Source organism: Cebus imitator, unplaced genomic scaffold (assembly GCF_001604975.1).
Source record: "Cebus imitator isolate Cc_AM_T3 unplaced genomic scaffold, Cebus_imitator-1.0 Scaffold0, whole genome shotgun sequence".
NCBI classification, from domain to species: Eukaryota; Metazoa; Chordata; class Mammalia; order Primates; family Cebidae; genus Cebus; species Cebus imitator.
The window spans coordinates 11,660,977-11,679,771 of NW_016107315.1; the positions used below are offsets into that span (position 1 = coordinate 11,660,977).

General features: G+C 51.5%; 1 protein-coding gene across 5 annotated transcripts in view; it reads right to left on the minus strand.

The window, feature by feature from the left end:
• Positions 1 to 18,795, minus strand: part of MELTF (melanotransferrin) — a 26,810-nt gene that overhangs the window by 1,769 nt on the left and 6,246 nt on the right. For 4 of the 5 annotated variants that reach the window (XM_037735026.1, XM_017522977.2, XM_037734988.1 and 1 more), the window contains 10 exons: positions 18,012 to 18,168; positions 16,427 to 16,494; positions 12,608 to 12,795; positions 11,718 to 11,898; positions 10,861 to 11,012; positions 5,663 to 5,759; positions 4,609 to 4,803; positions 3,795 to 3,951; positions 3,643 to 3,710; positions 1,552 to 1,739 (listed from right to left, as the gene is read on the minus strand). In XM_037735026.1, the coding sequence (XP_037590954.1) occupies positions 1,552 to 1,739; positions 3,643 to 3,710; positions 3,795 to 3,951; positions 4,609 to 4,803; positions 5,663 to 5,759; positions 10,861 to 11,012; positions 11,718 to 11,898; positions 12,608 to 12,795; positions 16,427 to 16,494; positions 18,012 to 18,168 (1,451 nt within the window). The remainder of the gene's footprint in view (positions 1 to 1,551; positions 1,740 to 3,642; positions 3,711 to 3,794; positions 3,952 to 4,608; positions 4,804 to 5,662; positions 5,760 to 10,860; positions 11,013 to 11,717; positions 11,899 to 12,607; positions 12,796 to 16,426; positions 16,495 to 18,011; positions 18,169 to 18,795) is intronic. The other variant, XM_037735045.1, reaches the window with a different exon arrangement.

Below are 18,795 nucleotides of genomic sequence, written 5' to 3' on the forward strand. Positions count from 1 at the left end.
AAAAAAAAAAAAAAGAGAAAAAGAAAAAGAAAAAAAAAAGCTACTAAAAAGACCAGAAGTAGTATGGGAACTTATGAATATAAATATAAATAAAGGACTTCTGGAGAACATGTATGAATGTCTACATCAAGTGTTAAGTACTGATCAAGAAGGACAAAGGAATCATGTGGTTCTCAGCCTTTTTGGAGGGGACTCGCAGATCCTCCCTAAGATCTGAGGAAAGCTGTCAGCCTTCTCCCCAGAAAAATGCACATCCACCCAGGATTCTTCTCCCACACTACTTCAGAGGACTTAAGAACCCTTTAGGGAAGCCCAGGGACTCAGAGTAAATCACTCCTGGGATAGAGGGGTTCTGTGGGGAAGATGAGAGGAACACGCATAATTTCAAAATGTTAAAGTTTAGGAACAGGCCTGACGAGCCAGCCAGCTCTGCAGTTCTGTGCTGCTGGTGGGTGTGGAGAAGGCAAGTTCAGCTCAAGTCAGTTGGGGGAGGGGGAGTGGTTAGAAACCAGTGGCTCCATTGTCAGACAACCCGGGTTTAAATTCTAAGTGTATTTTGAATGCACAGCCAATGGGATTTGCTGATGGATTGGATATAGAACATGAGAGGAAGACTGGAGTCAAAAATGACTCCTGAGGAAATGGAAAGGCTAAAGTTGCTCTTAACTAAAGAGGGGAAGACTGAAGGAGGAACGGGAGTCCAACTCTGGACTTGATCCGTTTGAGATGCCTGTTAGAATCACAAGTAGAAATGTCAGGTATGTAGTTAAATATGCAAGTTTGGGGCTGAGGTCTGGACTAAACATGTAAACTTAGAAGCTGTCTGTATATAGATGGGATTGGATGACACGGGATTGGACAAGATCAAGAGTCAGGTGTAGAGAGAGAGAAGAGGGCTGAGAACTGAATCCTGGGGCTAACAGGTCAGGAGATGAGGAGGAATCAGCAAAGAAGACTGAAGAGTGTCGAGAGAGGTGACAGAAGAGCCAGGCAGGGCTGGGGACCTGGAAGCCTGCCAGGGAAGGTGTTTACCAGAGGAGGCAGAGCTGTGGCCAGTGCTGCTGAGAGGTCAAGTAAAATGAAGACTGAGAAATGGCCACTGGTTTTAGCAACATGGTTCACTGTGACCTTGACAAGAACAGCTTCAGGGCCCTATTGGGAACCTGTCTGGGGTAGTCTGCATCCTTAAGAGAGACCAGAGGAGAGGACTGTAGCTCCAGAGACCACTCTTCACAGTTTTGCTCTGAACGGGAGCAGGATTACAGCTGCAAGAGGATGGATGTGAGAGGGGTTAGTATGTCCTTTAAGGATGGCAGAAATAACAGCATGTTTCATGTTGGTGAAAATGGTCCATCTGAGAAGGGAAAATCAGTGATGCAGGAGACAGAGGGGATAGTTTCCAAAGGGATGTCCTTGAGTAAGTGAAAATCACAGAATTTTCCCCACGCTTCCCCGGTTTCTCTAGAGGTCTGTTCCAGGTCTGTTTCTTCCCAGGGGCTTATCTTACCCCTGCTGCATACCCCTCAGTGAGGCAGCCCCACCCTGGCTCACCTGGGCCTTGTCCAGCAGTCCATATACAGTGAAGATGTTGGTGTCTGGCCGGACCATGACAGCATGGGGTGGTATCTGTGCTAGGTTGCAGGCTACAAACTGGGACACCTCTGCCCGGGCCCCATTGGGGCACAGCAGTTCATAGTCCTCTGATCTGAGCTCAGCAGCCCAGGGCTCGGAATTGTGGCCTGGGGAGGTAAAACATTGTATGTGGAGATGTTCAGGGGAGTGGGAGGAAGTGTAAAGAGAGGCTGCTATCCTGGGTCCCCCAAGTCCTTCACTACAGGGAGGTGGCAACCTCTGGTCAGCACCCAACCCTCTCTGTTCTCCAAGTGCTCTGCTATATTGTCAGGGTGAGAGAACCCAGCTGTGTTAATGCCATTAGCAGGAGCTGCCATTAGCAGGGAGGAGGGAAGACCTACTATGTGACCAACGCTTTAGAAGCATTGCTTGATCCTCACAACAGTTATGCTGGACAGGTGTTGTTGTCCCCATTTTATAGGTGAGGAAACTGAGGCTGTTAGTCACTCCCAGGCAGAGAACCCCATCTATGTGTTACATCCTCAAGCCTGAGGGTGGGGCGGCACCCTGAAGGTGGTGGGTGATTGCCCCTAAAGGCTGAAGTTCTCAAGTGGAACAGGGTGTAGCATCACTTGTGGATGTAAAAGGCAGCTTCAGGGGCCCTTGCTTGCAAAGAATCTGCAAAGGTCTCAGACGGGGCTCAGAAATTTGCATGTTAAACCAGCATCCCAGTGATTCTAAAGCAGATGGTCCCAGGGCTTCCTGAGAAAATGCTGCCCTCAGAATCATGTTTTTGTGTCTCTGAGCATTCACTTAGTGTCCATCCTCCTCCCATTTCCAGGAAATCTGGGTGGGCCTCAAGGAGAGCTAAAGATAAAAGGGAAAAGAGTGGGAGGTCCTGGGGGGGTGGGTGACTCACTGCAAGGGAATCTTCCAAAGCCTCCCGAGCACCTGCCCTCCTCCCCTGACCCCATCCCAGACCACACCGTGCACAGGTCTGGGACCAGGCAGGCTCACCGGGCTCATGCAGGAGCACACAGCTCCCTCCTCCTGGGGGAGGGTTCAGGTGTTCTTGGTAGGAGGCTGGGCAGGGAAGCTGGGCTGTGGCAACAGGAAGGGTTCAGGGCCTGGAGCCCTCCCTAGCTCTGCTGGGGCAAATGGTTCTACCGCCTTGACTTCCACAGGAGGCAAGATCCAAGTGTTGAAATACTGATGTTTTTTGAGTTTTTTTTTCCCTGCAAGTCTCATTTCCCATTGTCCAATCCCCTCCCCCCCAGGCCACAGTTGTGCCTTTCTGGGCTAAGTTTCTAGAAGGAGATGCGTTGGGAGCCAGTGGAGAAGACTGAGCCTCCAGCCTTTGTGGTTTCAAAGCCTGGGGTGTAGGCAGAATATGCAGAAAGTACAAGCCTTTGGTGTTGGAGGAAAATAGCCTCTAGTCTTCAAAACGGACACAGATTCCTTCACAGAGAACAAGAATAGGGGGAAGTGATGCTACGTTAGGACCGCGTGCTACGATGGGTCCGTGTATGTATGGGGGTCCCAGAGCAGAGCGTTCCTGAGCTGTTTATCCCAGGTGGAGCCCGGGAAGGTGACTCCAGGAAGAAATCTGTGTGGTTTCAGGTGTGCTCTGCCTCGGTGTGGCTTGGGGACTGCAGAGAGATTTCCTTGCATGAGGCAGTGATGTGCTCAGGAACACAGACCAGATACTGATTGAACTCATGACCCTGTGGAGAGGCTCATGCCACCCCCACCTCACACCTTGGCACTACATAAATACCCTCAGAAGGGGGTCTTTCCAAATGGACTGGGATTGAGTTTCTACCATTTCAGTGGATTAGGGACTTGAATTCCAAACCAGTGAAGACAGTCATGTGTCCAGCACCCCTGGATGTGTGGTCTGAAGTCTGTTCTTACTCTGTGGGGCTCCCAGCTTCCCAGGAGGCTCGGTCTAGACTCAGTCTCTCTGAGCTGCTGCCTGGCCCAAACCCAGCACACCTGGTGTCTGTATTGTGCTGAGGATGGGGACAGTCCCCCCGACCTACCTTTAGCCCTGCTCTGGCCCTTACCTACCATTTGTGTTGTCAAAGACAGTCGTGTGCCTGACGAAGGCAACGTCACCAGCATTCTCCACCAGGCACCTGCCACACAGAGGGCAGGGCAGGCGTTGGCAGGAGGGTCCCAACCTCTGCACATAGCCCCAGACCACCAGGCCACCCTAGTACCTGAAGGCGCCGCTGTAGCCATAGTATCGCTCCTGGCTGTTGCCCACACACTTGTTGCCGCCCTGCTCGTCCCCCACGCAAAGCGCACATAGTGAGGAAGGGTAGTTCTTGGGGTTGTTCACGGGCACGCAGCTGGCATTGAAGAACTTGCTCACCGCTGGGGTGGAGGGGAAGGGCAATGATGAGGGGCCAGCAGCGGAAAGTGTGGCAGGGAGATGGGTGGCTGCTCCCCCACAGATCTGCCCACCCGCCTGGGCCTATGCTGCAAGGCCACCTGTCTGCTCCGCTCCCCTCTTAGCTCTCAGTGGAGTGTCTCCTCCTGGAAGATCTCATCAAGGGGAAAATGCAGAGGTTGTCTAGATACAGGAACCCCATCACCAAACATCACCACCCAGCCTTCACTTGAACTCCCTCAGAGACAGGGAACTCACTACCTCACTATTTTGTTCCAATCAGAGCAACTGTCCAGCTGTCTGGGAGTGGGAGCCGCCAACCCTAGTGCCCTCCGTTGTGCTTGTGTCAGTGGTTGGAAAAGAAGTGCTGGTATGTTTTCTGAGTTAACAGCCAGGACAGAGGTGTGTGCCCGTCAGCCCAAGGATCTTGCCAGTTTCCATGGATGTTGTGTGATTTAATACATGGGAAGGGTTTCATGTACAGCATATGGTGGGGGCTTCTGTCCCCACCTGTGGAGATACCTGGGCACTTATGCACATGCCTGGCCACCTTCCAACAAGGTCCCCTCCCCAACTAGTTGCCGGTCCCTAGCCAATCCCAGAGAAGGCTTCCCCAGTCTGCGTTCCTAAAAGGGGGGTACCTGTGAGGACGTCACAGTCCTTGGGTCTGATGAAGCCTCTCCGAATGAGGACGCCCACGGGGATATCCCAGCCCGCAGGGCTGCCGAAGCCAGCATGGCAGGAGCGCTTGCCTCGAAGCTCATCTAAGGTGAAGGCGTGGGAGCTGTCCCGCTTCACCACGGCCACCACGAAGTATGAGTTGCTCTTGTCTTCCGCTGGGGAGAGAGGGACTCACGTGAGGGGCCCCTCATCTGACAGCCAGGGCAAGTGCCTATGGGGTCCTTCCTTCAAACCCTCTCCTTCCTGGCTCTTTGCCTGAGCTGTGCAGGCCAGAGTGCCCAGGCCTGAGGCTGGGGTGCTCCAGGAGCAGGCCCAGTGGGGCCCCTGCCTGCGTCCCTTGTGAGAAGCAACCTCCCGGCTCCACTTTTCAGCTTTGTCTTCCTCTGGTCCCCGGCAGTCCTTAACCACAGGGACTTCTTTCTTTCCTTATACCAAGTGGTATTTTTCTCACTGCCTGGGAGGAAAGATGAGGCTGCAGAAGCATTTTCCCATAGCCCAGAGATTTCTCACACCCAAGTGGAAGGGACTCAGGCCTCTGAGGTCACCAGTAAGAAGACAGAGGCCAAAGCCCCAGCCCAGGCCCCTGAGAAGGTGCGAATGAGCTGAGGGACTCTGAAGGGCTGTCTTCCATGGCTGGTTAGGGCCAGAAGAGGCTGAGGAACCCCAGTAGTCCAAGATGGCAAACCACAAGGCCTTCTCTCATACGGCCTGGATTGTAAGCTAAGAATGTTTTTATATTTTGAAAGGGTTATTTAAAGAGAGACTGTCATCTGCAAAGCCTCGAGTATCTGTCCTCTGATCCTTTACAGAAAGTTTGCCAACCCCTTAGAGACGTTTGTTGAATAGTTGGGGAAACTGAGGTCTGGGGCAGGAGGGGCAGGCCTGGTGACAGACAGCTTCTATCCCCAGGAGAGAGGCATGGAGCTTTTGAAAATGATGAGGAGGACACATTTTTATATTTATAAAAATATCCCCACCTCCCGGCTGAGGCCAGGCAGCAGGCCCTGCACTCACGGGCATAGCGCTCCCCGGCTGCAGGAACCAGGCCATACGTCTTCCCCGCCGTGTAAATGTCCTCGCTACTCAGCGTCACAGCGTCGATGTGCCCAGCCTGAAGGGAACAGAAGAAGCAACTGGGCCGGGGTGGGCCCTGGATGGTTCTAGATGTTGGGGTCCTATGGAGGTGGCAGGGCCTGGCCTCTTGGGGTTTGTGGCCACGGGCTTCCTCCCCCTGGGGAACCTGGATAGGAAATACCCCATCCTGGTGGTCTGCCCCTTCCTCTCAATGTGAAGTTACCTGGTCAGGAGGGGTGCCTGAAGGACCAAGGGCGGAAACACCCACACAGCACTCCTGCGTGTGGCTACCCAGGGTCCCCTGTGTGCCTGCTCTGAGCAAAGCAAGCCGATCCCTCTCCTCATGCTCAGTGTGGGCCTCCCTGTGCATTGCCAGCCCCTAGACAGCCAGGCACCGCATCTCCAGCACCTGGCCAAGGGCCACACACCTTGTGGTGCAATGCCTGTCTGCTAAACGCGTGTACAGATGGAAGAATGACCCAGATCTGAAAAGATGGCAGTCTCAGGGCCTGGGGAGGGGTTCCAGGGTTGAGGGATAGAGCTCTGCCTGCAGAGGCAGCAGGAGGCGCCCAGGGCCTTCTTCCCAGGAGCCTCCTGGGGCCCTCCAGGTCACCTGCACCCACCCCACTTGTTCATTCGGAAGCCCCAGGACCCCATCAAGGGCTAACTGGTAATGAAGCCATAGTAGTGTGATTAACCTCAAGGGAAGGGGGTGATGATGGGGGAGAGTGGGGAACATCTGTGGCCCAGGAGGGTGTCCCACACCGTTCCTGAAGAGGCATGAAGTGATGGTGCTGGAATAACAGGCAGTAGTACTGATATTTGGGGCCAGGAGGGTGCACCTCTAAGGGCCCTTTTCCCACCGCCCAGACCTCCTCCTACTGTGCTGTCAGGCAGGACACAGACCCTACACCGCAGCCCAGGGCCCTCTGGCTGATGGTCCCTTCCCTGGGTAACTGGCAGGGCAGGAATGGGTGTAGAGCCACACTGGACACCTCTCTGAGAACCTTAGAAGCTAGAACTGAGGGTCTTTGAGCCCTTTGCTGGGGTTCTGAGGAGCCCCTCAAGTCTCTTCCCTTCCCTCAGGCCCCTGGGCAGCTCCCGGCCCTCTGTGAGCTCAGATTGAGAGGAGGCTGTCACTCAGAGGGGCTGAAAGCTCCCTCCCTGCACCTCTTCCTGCTCTGGGGCTCTTGGAACAACAAGGCAGCCTGCTTGGCACTGGGAAATAAAGACCCCCCACCAAGCCCTTTCCTCAGGGCCAGCAGCGGCTTCTCTGTCAGCATTTCACACACTTGTGCTCAGCTCTGCACAAGACAGGCTTCCATCAGCCCCTGAGGAAGCTCCCGGAATACCCCCACCTCAGGCCTGGGCACTCCTTGGCATGAGGCTGGGGTGTTCTCCACTCCCAATATCTGGGAGTGTGGAGGCAGGGCTGCGGCCTGGCTCAGGCCAAGTGGTGGGGAGAAGCCCATTCAGTACTTCCTGGCTGGTGGCCGTGGGAAAGTTACTTTCCCAGCCTCTGTCTCCCCAGTTCCAGACCCAAAAGTGGGGCTGTTATGAGAATTACATGAGATGACCCAAAGAGTGGCCTTCACTGAGTGGGGCACACAGAAGTGTCAGCTTGCACGATGGTCATTATCATATTGTCATAGGCCTGGTCACCCTGTATTCCTGCCCAGTCTCCTCACTGTGGCCTTCCAGTCAGTGTGGTTTTCTGATCTGGGCAAGGTTGGCACCGCTGAGGGGCTATAGCTTGTGCTTGGGGACCCCCTGAACAGGTCCCACCTACTTGCTCTGAAAACAGAAACTAGGGGGTGTGGGCACCCAGCGGCTGATAGCCAGGGCTCTGGCCCGAGGCTGGACATCGTGACCACAGCAGTCCTCCTCCCTGACTACAGGGCTTCTGGGGCCTCCTCTGCATCTGGCCTTAGTCTCCAGGCAGAGAAGCAAATGAGGAAAGAGCTGAATGGGCACTAGAGATCAGGCCAGTATTTCTAGCTGCAGATGGTGAGCTATTCATGGGGGCCAAATCGATTTCACGGGTCATGACAAGTGTCAGGAACAAAAAGGATTAGAATAGAATACAATAGAAAATAGCGGGTACTGTTTGTGTCCTCTCTCTGTATATACCGGATATACATTTTTTCATTTATTTATATCCGAAAGAAAAGTTTATCTGGGAGCAGTGGTTCATGCTTGTAATTCTGGCACTTTGGGAGGCTGAGGCAGGTGGATCACCTGGGTCAGGAGTTCAAGACCAGCCTGGCTAACATGGTGAAACCCTGTTTCCACTAAAAATAAAAAAAATTAGCCAGGTGTGGTAGCATGTGCCTGTAATCCCAGCTACTCAGGAGGCTGAGGCAGGAGAATCGCTTGAACCCGGGAGGCAGAGGTTGCAGTGATCCAAGATTGCATCATTGCACTCCAGCTTGGGCAACAAGAACAAAACTCCGTCTCAAAACAAACAAACAAAAAAAGTTTTTGTGTACTAGATTGTGATTGGTATCAAATATATTTCCGAGTGCATGGTGTTGTCAAATATGTTGAACTTCCCCATGAAAATACCAATGACATTCTTTACAGAATTAGCAAAAACAATCCTAAAATTTGTATGGAACCACAAAAGACCCTGAATAGCCAAAGCAATCCTAAGCAAAAAGAGCAAAGATAGAGGCATAGAAACTGACACACAGACCAATGATACAGAATAGAAAACCCAGAAATTAACCCACATTTTTGCAGCCAGCTAATTTTTGACAAAGTTTCCAAGAACACTCATTGGGAAAAGAGTGATCTCTTCTTCAAGAGATGCTGCTGGGAAGGCTGAATGTCCAAGGGCCAAATGAACTAAGCCCCCACCCCTCATCCTCCACACGGATCAACTCAAAATGGATCAGGGCCCTAAATGTAGGGCCCAAGACAATAAAACTGCTGAAGAGAATATAGGCAAAACACTTCAGGACATTGGTCTGTGAAAAGATTTTTATGAAAAGACCTTGAAGGTACAGGCAAGAAAAGCAATAATAAACAAATGGGATTATATAAAACAAAAAAATTTCTGCACAGCGAAGAAAACAATAGAGTGAAATGACGACAATCTCTGGGGGGAATGAGAAAAAATATTTACAAATTACTCATCCGACAGGGGATTAATATCCAGAATATACATGCAACGGAAACTTCTCAACAGCAAAATCCATCCAACTTAAAAATGGGCAAATGACAGGAACAGACATTTCTCCAAAGACATACAAAATGCCAGCAGGCATCACTAATCATCAGGGAAATGCAAATCAAAGCCACAATGAGGTATCAGCTCACCCCAGTTAGGGTGTCTGTTATCAAAAAGATAAAAAATAACAAATGCTAGTGAGGTTGCAGAGTAAAGGAAACTCTTACACACTGTTGGTGGGAACATAAACCCATACAGCCACTATGGAAAACAGTATGGATATCCCTCCACAAACTACAAATCAATCTGTTTAATACCATATGGTCCAGTAATCCCACCACTGGGAATCTGTCCAAAGAAAAGGAAATCAGCCTATGGAAAGGGATGTCTGCACCCCCATGTTCATCGCAGCACTGGTGACAATAGCGAGGATATGGAATCAACTCAGGTGTCCAACAACAGAGGGATGGATAAAGAAAATGTGGTATAGATGCACCATGGAATACTATTTAGCCATAAAAAAGAATGGAATCCTGTCACTGGCAGCAACATGGATGGAACTGGAGGACGTTGTGTTATGTGCAATAAGCCAGGCACAGAAAGTTAAACACCTTATGTTCCACTCATATGTGGAAGCTAAAAAAAGTTGATCTCGGCCAGGCGTGGTGGCTCACGCCTGTAATCCCAGCACTTTGGGAGGCTGAGGCGGGCGGATTATGAGGTCAGAAGTTAGAGACCAGCCTAGCCAACTTAGTAAAACTCATCTCTACTAAAAATACAAAAATTAGCTGGGCATGGTGGCGCATGCCTGTAATCCCAGCTACTTGGGAGGTGGAGACAGAATTGCTTGAAATCGGGAGGCAGAGGTTGCAGTGAGCTGAGATCTCAGCACTGCATTCCAGCCTAGGTGACAGAGTGAGACTCCTTCTCAAAAAAAAAAAAAGTTGATCTCACGGAAGTGAAAAGTAAAACAGAGGATACTGGAAACTGGGAAGGGTGGGGGAAGGGAGAAATGGGGAGAATTTTTTTTTTTTTTTTTTTTGAGACAGAGTCTCACTCTGTCACCCAGGCTGGAGTACAATGGCGTGATCTTGGCTCACTGCCAAGAGTCTCCTGCCTCAGCCTCCCGCGTAGCTGGGATTACAGGCATGTGCCACCACACCCAGCTAATTTTTTTGTACTTTTAGTAGAAATGGGGTTTCACCACATTGGCCAGGCTGGTCTTGAACTTCTGACCTCAAGTGATCCACCCGCCTTGGCCTCCCAAAGTGCTGGGATTACAGATGTGAACCACCATGCCTGGCGGGGAGAGATGTGTTAAGGATACAAAATAAGAGCTAAGAGGAATAAGTTCCAGCGTTCTATAGCACTGTAGGATAACTAGAGTTAACCATGATACATAGTTTCAAATAGGTCGGAAGATATTGCATTTTCTCAACACAGAGAAATGAGCAATGTTTGAGATGACGGTATGCTAATTATTATTCTGCTCTGATCACCATGTATTCCATGTACCAAAACATCACTATGTATGTCATGAATATGCACAATTATTATTTAGAAAAATTAGGAAAAGAGAAAAAAAAAAAGCTGAACAAGAATCCATACCCACCCTCTACTGTACAAGGGAAAGCTGAGATTTAGAAAGGGGAGGGGGCTTGCCCCAGGCTCCAGGATGTCAGTGCCCAGCTGGGCCAGCACTCCTTCTGCTCCCTGCCCACCTGCTCAGCAAGGAGCTCCCGGGCTCCCCAGGGGACATATCCCTATCTGTCTGTTCCCTGGGGCGGGGTGCTGGTCCCTGCGGGTCATTCCTCCCCGCCTTCCTCCCAAGTCTGTGGGTTTGTTGCAGGAGACAGTCTTCTCTTCCCCAGGCAGCAGGGGGTGTGGGTAGGAAGAACTACCCAGCACTGCCACCACCTGCCCACCTGGCCCAAGCTGCCCCTCCCTGGGCGGGCGAGACTCCCACCTGGATCTGCTCCATGCAGTGCTGGGGGGACTCAGCTGACACGCACTGGATCTCCGGTCTGAGCTGCCGCCGGCTGAAGGCCACAGCCATGTCTCCACACTTCTGGATCTCGGGAGTGGAGAGCACACACCAGCGCAGGAAGGGGGGCAGCCCTGGTGTGGGGCAAGCCAGCGGTCACTGTCAGGCCAGTACCGCCAGGGGAAGAGATTGGAGTCAGACCCAAGGGAAATTCTGGGCCTTTCTCCTGTCAGCTGTGTGGCTGGGATAAGTTATTTAACCATCAGATCCTGCTTCCTCATACAGAAAAGGGGCAACTGTACCTCTTACACCGGGCTGTGAGGCCTGAGGAAGACCATGGCTGTCACGTATATAACTCAGTGTCTGGCACCCATTTCCCTGGCTACAGGTGGAAGATAGATGGGATGCAGGCTAAAGGCAAGAAGCTGACTTGTAGACTATTGCAATAGTCCAGGCGGAAGACAATGCCTGAGCCAGGGCTGTAGCAACGGGGTGGAGACGGGGAGTAGCAGTGACAGGTTGAAGAAGAACTGATAGGACACCCTGGCTCCTGGATAGAGGGGCGAAGAGACCCTTCTCAAGGCAGATTCTGATGGCCTGGATCCCACCCCGCTGCGGCCGGGTGAGGCTTCTGAAACAGGCCATGCAGCTAAAGAGATGCTTCTTCCCCAAAGCCCCAGAGGCAGACAGATTGAGATGACAGGTTCCCGCAGAGGCTGAGAGGCACATCCCAGGCCTCCCTGGTGAGCATCTTCCCCCGGCCACTTTCCCAGAGAGCCTTGCCATGCCCACGGTCAAGCTGGGCTGGAGCTGGCAGCAGCCAGGACAGGTGGACTTACGGCTGGGGTCACAGAGCAGACCCTTCATGGCGTGCAGGTACTCGTGGCCCAGCCACGCCTCGTAGGTCTGCGTGGCGATGGGCACAAGCTCGGAGGTGGAGTCCTTGAACAGCAGATTCTTCTGGCCATAGGCCTCAGAGCTGAACATCTGGAAGCTGCTGCCCTCGTGGCTGAACAGACGCTGTTCAGTGTGTCAAGGGGTGGGGTACAGGGTGGTGAGGGTGCTGACAGGCCACATCCTTTCCCCCCATTTCAGCCACCACCTCCTTTTTCCCTGACCTCAGACCAGGCACCCACTCTGAGGGCCCGGGGAGGCCTCCCTCCGTCTTCTGCAGCACCTCCCCCGACCCGCCGTCCCCTTCCCCTGGGCCCTGCCAGTTCTGGGTCTTCGCTGAGTTCATCCAGCATCACATTCAGCTGTGGCCAGGGGTGGGAGGGTCCTGAGGACACGCCATGGGGCTGGCAATAGCAGCCTCGATGGGGCAAAACAGCCCGGGGCAGCAGCAGTTGGAAATATACGGCTGTCATAAGCAGTGGTTTTAGCAAAACCTTATTTACCACATTTAGTTAATGGTGTGCTTTGAAAGGCATTGGTTTTGTCACTTTTGCTCATATGTTCTGGTTTTGGCTCGTAGAGACACAAGTACCAGGAGCTTCCTCTGAGGGTGCCTCAGTCTCTGGGTCCCCCTCTCGTGGCCAGCCCTCCTCTCGGTCAGCCAGAGCAGTTGGTTCCTGACCTGACCGGAGGCTGGGGCCCATCCCAAGGACAGTCTCTGTCTGGGTCCTGTGCCTCCTGGTCCCACCCCTCCTGGTCCCACCCTGATGAGCAACCACAAGGCCCAGCACCACCCGGGAAGCTGTGCGGGGGGACCAGGGGACCCTGAGCCCACCTGGCCTTCATTGAGCAGCCGGAAGATAAGGCCCCCATCTGTGTCAGCCCGGACCACCACGGCGTGAGCAGGCACCCGGGCCAGGTGGCACTGCCTCCACTCAGTGACATCAGCCCAGCTGCCATCCCGGCACAGCAGCTTGAAGTCCTGTGACAGCAGGGCCTGGCCCCAGGAGGGCAGCGTCTTCCCTGGGAAGAAGGAAGCCTGGGCTGAGCCAGCTCCTAAAGGGGTTGTGGTGGGTGGCGGGGAAGGCCCAGGAGAGGAATTCTGGGGGATGGCTGGGTGTCGTGGACACGAGAACCCAGCACTCAGAAGGTGGCAGAGCTTAGTGGCTGCACCCAACTCCAGGTATCCACGCAGGCTATCTTGTTTCTCCCGTTTTCTGTTTCTAGCTCTCACCAATTTCTGTTGCTAAAATGGATTGGAGGTATCTGACAGTAATACAATACCAAGAAAAAGGACTATCTATTCAAGATGAAAGGAGTGAGAAAATAAGAAAGGCTTTGGATGAGAGAGACAAATGTGCCAAGAGTCTAGGACGGCTCAAGGCTGCCGGGAGGGAATACACTTGGCTCTGAGCAGTGGACACGGGTCAGGGCTCAGGGAGCAGGGGCCGTGGTGGGAACACACGCCGACAGAAGGGGACTTCCTAACTCCAGCTATTCATATTTCGATGGATTTCTTTCAAGTCCTTTTTCTATTTCCTGTCTTTTGACCACTTTTAACCTGGTTAAGGACATAGTTGACAGGCAATTCTCATCCTACTTGGTAGAGAATTTTTCCACAGTATTGGAAACTTTCCATAAACTCACTTATTTCTCAACAGAAAAGAAAATTTGAAAGAATAACTATTAACACCAGATAGGGATACTGAGAAGATGAATATTAAGGACTATAATTAAACCACAGATGGTCCTACATAACAATATTTTTATGACTTTAAATTAAGACAAGGAGGAAAAAAACCTCTACAAGGAAATAGGCAGGGAAAAGATAATTTGTATGGTCATGAAAGCTTTCACTGCGAAGCTATTACCAAACAAAACCCAAAACCCACGACAGAGTAATAGTTTGGAAAAACTCCATAAAGGTCATTTTTAATGGCCACATGGTAGTTTACAGCACTCTTAATTATTCAGTGCAACTCTCCCCACGCTTCCCAATTTTCCTCTGTTTTTAGGCTGCTGCAAAACCTTTGGTTAGATCTCTGGGGTATCATTTGCCTTCACACAGACAAATGCATCATTTAGGTACTTCCATCAGCCACTCCACTTCTCATCAGCTAAGAACAATGACAGTCACTTATGCCAATTCTATTCCTTTGCTCTTATCAATCTTTTTGTATAAAGTTGATTAAAAATTACTTCCTTAGATTTCCTTAGATTACCATCAAAACTTTGAGGCCAGGTGCAGTGGCTCACCTGACAGGACACCATGGATCCCAGCACTGTGGGAGGCCAAGGTGGGCAGATCACGAGGTCAGAAGTTTAAGAACAGCTTGGCCAACGTAGTGAAACCCTGTTTCTACTAAAAATACAAAAATTAGCCAGGTGTAGTGGCGTATGCCTATAATCCAAGCTACTTGGGAGGCTGAGGCAGGAGAATTGCTTGAACCCAGAAGGCGGAGGNAAAAAAAAAAAAAAAAAAAAAAAAAAAAAAAAAAACCCCAACAACAAAATAGCCAGGCACGGTGGCGGGCGCCTGTAGTCTCAGCTACTTGGGAGGCTAGGCAGGAGAATCGCTTGAACCTGGGAGGCGGAGGTTTCAGTGAGCCGAGATAGCGCCACTGCACTCCAGCTTGGGCGATACAGCAAGACTCTGCCTGAAAAATAAAAATAATAATAATAAAAGGCCGGGCGCGGTGGCTCATGCCTGTAATCCCAGCACTTTGGAAGGCTGAGGTGGGCGGATCACGAGGTCAAGAGATCGACACCATCCTGGCCAATATGGTGAAACCCCATCTCTACTAAAAATACAAAGATTAGCTGGACATGGTGATGCACACCTGTAGTACCAGCTAGTCAGGAGGCTGAGGCAGGAGAATCACCTGAACCTGGGAGGTGGAGGTTGCAGTGAGCCGAGATAGCGCCACTGCACTCCAGCCTCGAGACAGAGCGAGACTTTATTTCATTTAAAAAAAAAAAGAAAAAGAAAAAACTTTGAAAAAGCTTCCAGATGCATGCCTGTAATCCCAGCTACTCAGGAGGCTGAGATGCGAGGATCAATTGAGGCAGGGGCTTTGAGACCAGCCTGGGCAACAAAGTGAGATCCCATCTTAAAAAAACCCCAAGTTTGAAAAAGCTGATCTATATCCCTACCCTTTGCCCATCTTCCAAATTCTCCTTTGTCTGACTCGTCTCGGGGCCTGTGAGCAGGACCGCCCAGCACTGGTACACATCATCTTACAGGCTTCGGGGTGTGCAGGTCACTTGTTTTCCTCCTTCTCAGATCTGGCCCATGTTTGCCTTCATGATGGACCACGTGATGGACTTTCTGATTTAAAAGGCAATGATGAATAACAGCGAAAAATGACAATGACTTTTTTTTTTTAAAGCCAATCATCAGACATTCTGGCAGAGGCAAAACTACAGACAGAACAGTCTGTTTGCTGCTTGCTGGCAGGTGGCAGGGGTCAAACGAACAGGGGTCTGAGGAGCTTCTGGGCTGAAGGGTCTGCAAGATCTCGATCGTGGTGGTGGTTATACAACCGTATGTATTTGGCAAAACTCATGGAACTATACTTCAAAAGGAACAAATTTTGCTGCATGTAAATCATATCTCAATTTAAAAAAAGAAACAATCTTCAGGCAAATCTAAATTGAGGGACATTCTATAAAATAACTGGCCTGTTGCTTCAAAATGCCAATGTCATAAAAAACAAAGACTGAGAAATTGTTCCAAGATAAAGGAAACTCAAGAGATCTAACATCGGAAGCCATGTGTGATGAGAGTGTAGGTTCTGGTCGGAAAAAAAGGCTACGGAGGACAGAACTGGGACAGTTAGTGAATCTGCAATATCGGCTGTAGATTAGATAACAGGATTGTATCAAAGTTGCATTGCCTGATTTTGATTACTGTGGCTAGGTACACATATCTCCTTGTCTCAGGAGGTACATACTGAAGTATTCAAGGGGTATGACATCGGCAAATGTGCTCTCAGATGGGTCAGAACACACACACACACACATACACACACACACACACACATACATACACACATACATCGAATGTGGAAAAACGCTAATTAGTTAGATTTTGAGTGAAGAATAGATGGGAGTTCTTTGAATTATTCCTGTAACTTTTCCAAAACTCAATTCTTTCAAAGTTAAAAAAACTCTTAAATGACAATGACATGACGGCTCAATATATAACACCAACGTATATCTTAAGCCAGACCTTCTCAGGGATGAGGGACTGATTCTCCAGGCAGGAGCAGAAAAATGCCAGGAAGCGCTGGTAGGGGAGATCCAGTGCAAAGGTTTGCAAATTCTTTAAAAAATCAGACCCCTGTCTTCAGAGGGAAACTGAACCCAATGCCATATTCAAATCAGAGCAGAGCAGAGCTGCCCACTGGCCCCCTTCTCCTGCCCTGTCAGCAGTGGGCAGTCCATTGTCCATTGGTGAGACTGGCCTCTGCTCTTTTGCAGCCGGGAGTGCTGAGGTTCAGAGATGGTGGAACTTGTCCATGGTCACCCAGAGACTCAGAGCAGCACTGAACTAGGGCATTTGATCCCAACTCTGCCATCTAGGGGTCCTGCCCCAGGCGGGCCTGGCCTGACACCCTGTCCTTCGGCCCATGCCCCTCCCTGCCCTACTCACCATCAGTGTTCTCCAGCACCGTGCTGTGCTTTACAAACGCCACGTCCCCCGCCCCTTCTGCCAGGCACCTGCGGAGGAGAAGCTGTGAGCCTGGATGGGGCTGAGCCCCTGGCCCCTGCCCGTCTTCCACCTCTGGAGGCCTGGCTTGGGCAGTAAGGGGTAGCCATGGTGGGCATGGGTTTTCCAGTCATGCGGTCTGGGTTCCAGCTCCCTGGCTGGTTGGCTGTGTGGCTTTGTCAATTGTGGCCCCTTCCTAGCCCCTATCACCTGTAAAGTGGGGGTGGGAAAGCAGCTCCCACAGGGCTGCCCTGAGGATGAGACGTTCTTTATAATCCAGCATCGATCCTCTACAGCCGAGCTCAGGCCTGCATGGGGCAGGTACTCCGTGTATTGTATCAGCAGCCTTGACTCTCAGGGGATTGGTTTTGTATGTGTTTGTTTTCGTTGTTTTTAGAGATAGGGTCTCACCGTGTTGCCCAGGCTGGAGTGCAGTGGTGCAATCACAGCTCACTGCAGCTTTGACCTCTTGGGCTCAAGTGATCCTCCTGCCTCTGCCTCCAAAGTAGGCAGGACGACAGGTGTGTACCACCATACTGGGCTAATTTTCAGGATGTTTTGAAGCGCATTCTGCTCTGAGGCAGGGGATTGGACTAGAAGACCTTTTCATGCCATACCACAGAATCCTGAGTGGGAACGACCATCGACTTTTACATGCTCTCTTGATGTCACTGCCCAGTGTTGGAGGCAGGTTGGCCCTGGGCAAAGGGGTTGCTTGGGTCCCCATGCACTGAAAATACGCAGGGATTAGAACAGGTCAGGGAGAGGTGACATCAGGAGAGGGCTCTGAGGCTCCAGGAGAGGGCTCTGAGGCTCCAGGAGAGTCAGAGAGAAGGGGTGCATGCCAAGGGCATGGGGCAGTGGAGGGGCAAGGGTCTTCCGCTCAGAGGTGCTGAGGACTGTTTTTCTCTCTAAGCCAAACACTGCATCCATTCAGATCACATCTGGAGCGTGGGGCAACAGCAGGCTTCCCCGCTGCAGGTGGAAATGTGAGGTAGCTAAAGGGGCCCGAGATGCTTCCTTTCCAGTCCTGGGAAGCACGTTTCCTCCCCTGCAGGCAGATGGAATTGGACCACGAGCTGGTAGAGACTCCCTTCTGTATCCACGAAAGGATTACCCAAGGTGCCAGCCTCAACCAGTGGCAGAGACAGCCCGTCCCCAAGTGTCAAGACACACTCCCCCACCCCCTCTCCCTGCTGGTCTGAGAATGGGGACGTGGGAGTGGCCAAAAGGCTGTTTTTTCCATTTTCTTCTCTCTGAGCCCTCACTTCACTAAATATACCAAACATGTTGACTTTATGAGCAAATCCAGTTTGGCATATTCCAGCTGGATGTTTTTAAACTAACCAGGGCACAGAACTATATAAAGGGTGCTTTGACAAGATGCAGCCAACCCCGCCACCTCCCCCTCCACGGCCCTCTCTGGGCAAAGGTGTTTTTCCCCAGCATCTGTGGCCTTAAGTGCCTCTGCCTGCGGGACTCAGTTCCTCCCTGCCTGCCGCCCTCCCCGCCCCTGACTTTCACTCACCGGAAGGCCCCGCTGTAGTCATAGTATCGCTCCAGGGGGCTCTTGTCACACACACCTTCCCCAGAGCTGTCTCCCCTGCAGAGGCTACACAGGGACTCAGCGTAACCGGTCTCTCCTGCCCCAGGGACACAGCTGCCCCCAAAGTAGTTGCTGACAGCTGTGGGAAGGAGGTAGAGAGATCACTTAGCAGAACTTTCTTCAGAGCAAGCCAAGCCCCCAGGGTCAGCAGGGGGCCTGGGCCCCGCAGGGTCTCATCTGGACTCTGCTGAGAACGGTTCCATTTTCTAGCTTCAGTCTGAGCAAAACTGGGGAGCTGGACCCGACCAGTAACCCCCAAAGCAGGTCCACCAAGGCAGCAGTGAGCGTTGGAGAGCCTTACTTAAAAGTGGCTTGGGGGAATAAAAAATTACTCATAAATGACCACTCAGGGTAACTAAGTGACAACTAGATGCTCTCCTCATTGTAGGCTTCACTTCCAAATCAGCGAAGTGTGATTAACGACGGAGAGGAGGCTAGGCATGGTGGCTCACGCCTATAATTCCAGCACTTTGGGAGGCCAAAGCAGGTGGATCACCTGAGGTCAGGAGTTCAAGACTGGCCTAGCCATCTCTACTAAAAATACAAAAATTAGTCAGGCGTGGTGGTGCACTCCTGTAATCCCAGCTACTTGGGAGGCTGAGGCAGGAGAATAGCTTGAACCCAGGAGGCAGAGGTTGCAGTGAGCCAAGATCACACCATTGCACTCCAGCCTGAGTGACAGAGTTAGACTCTGTCTCCAAAAAAA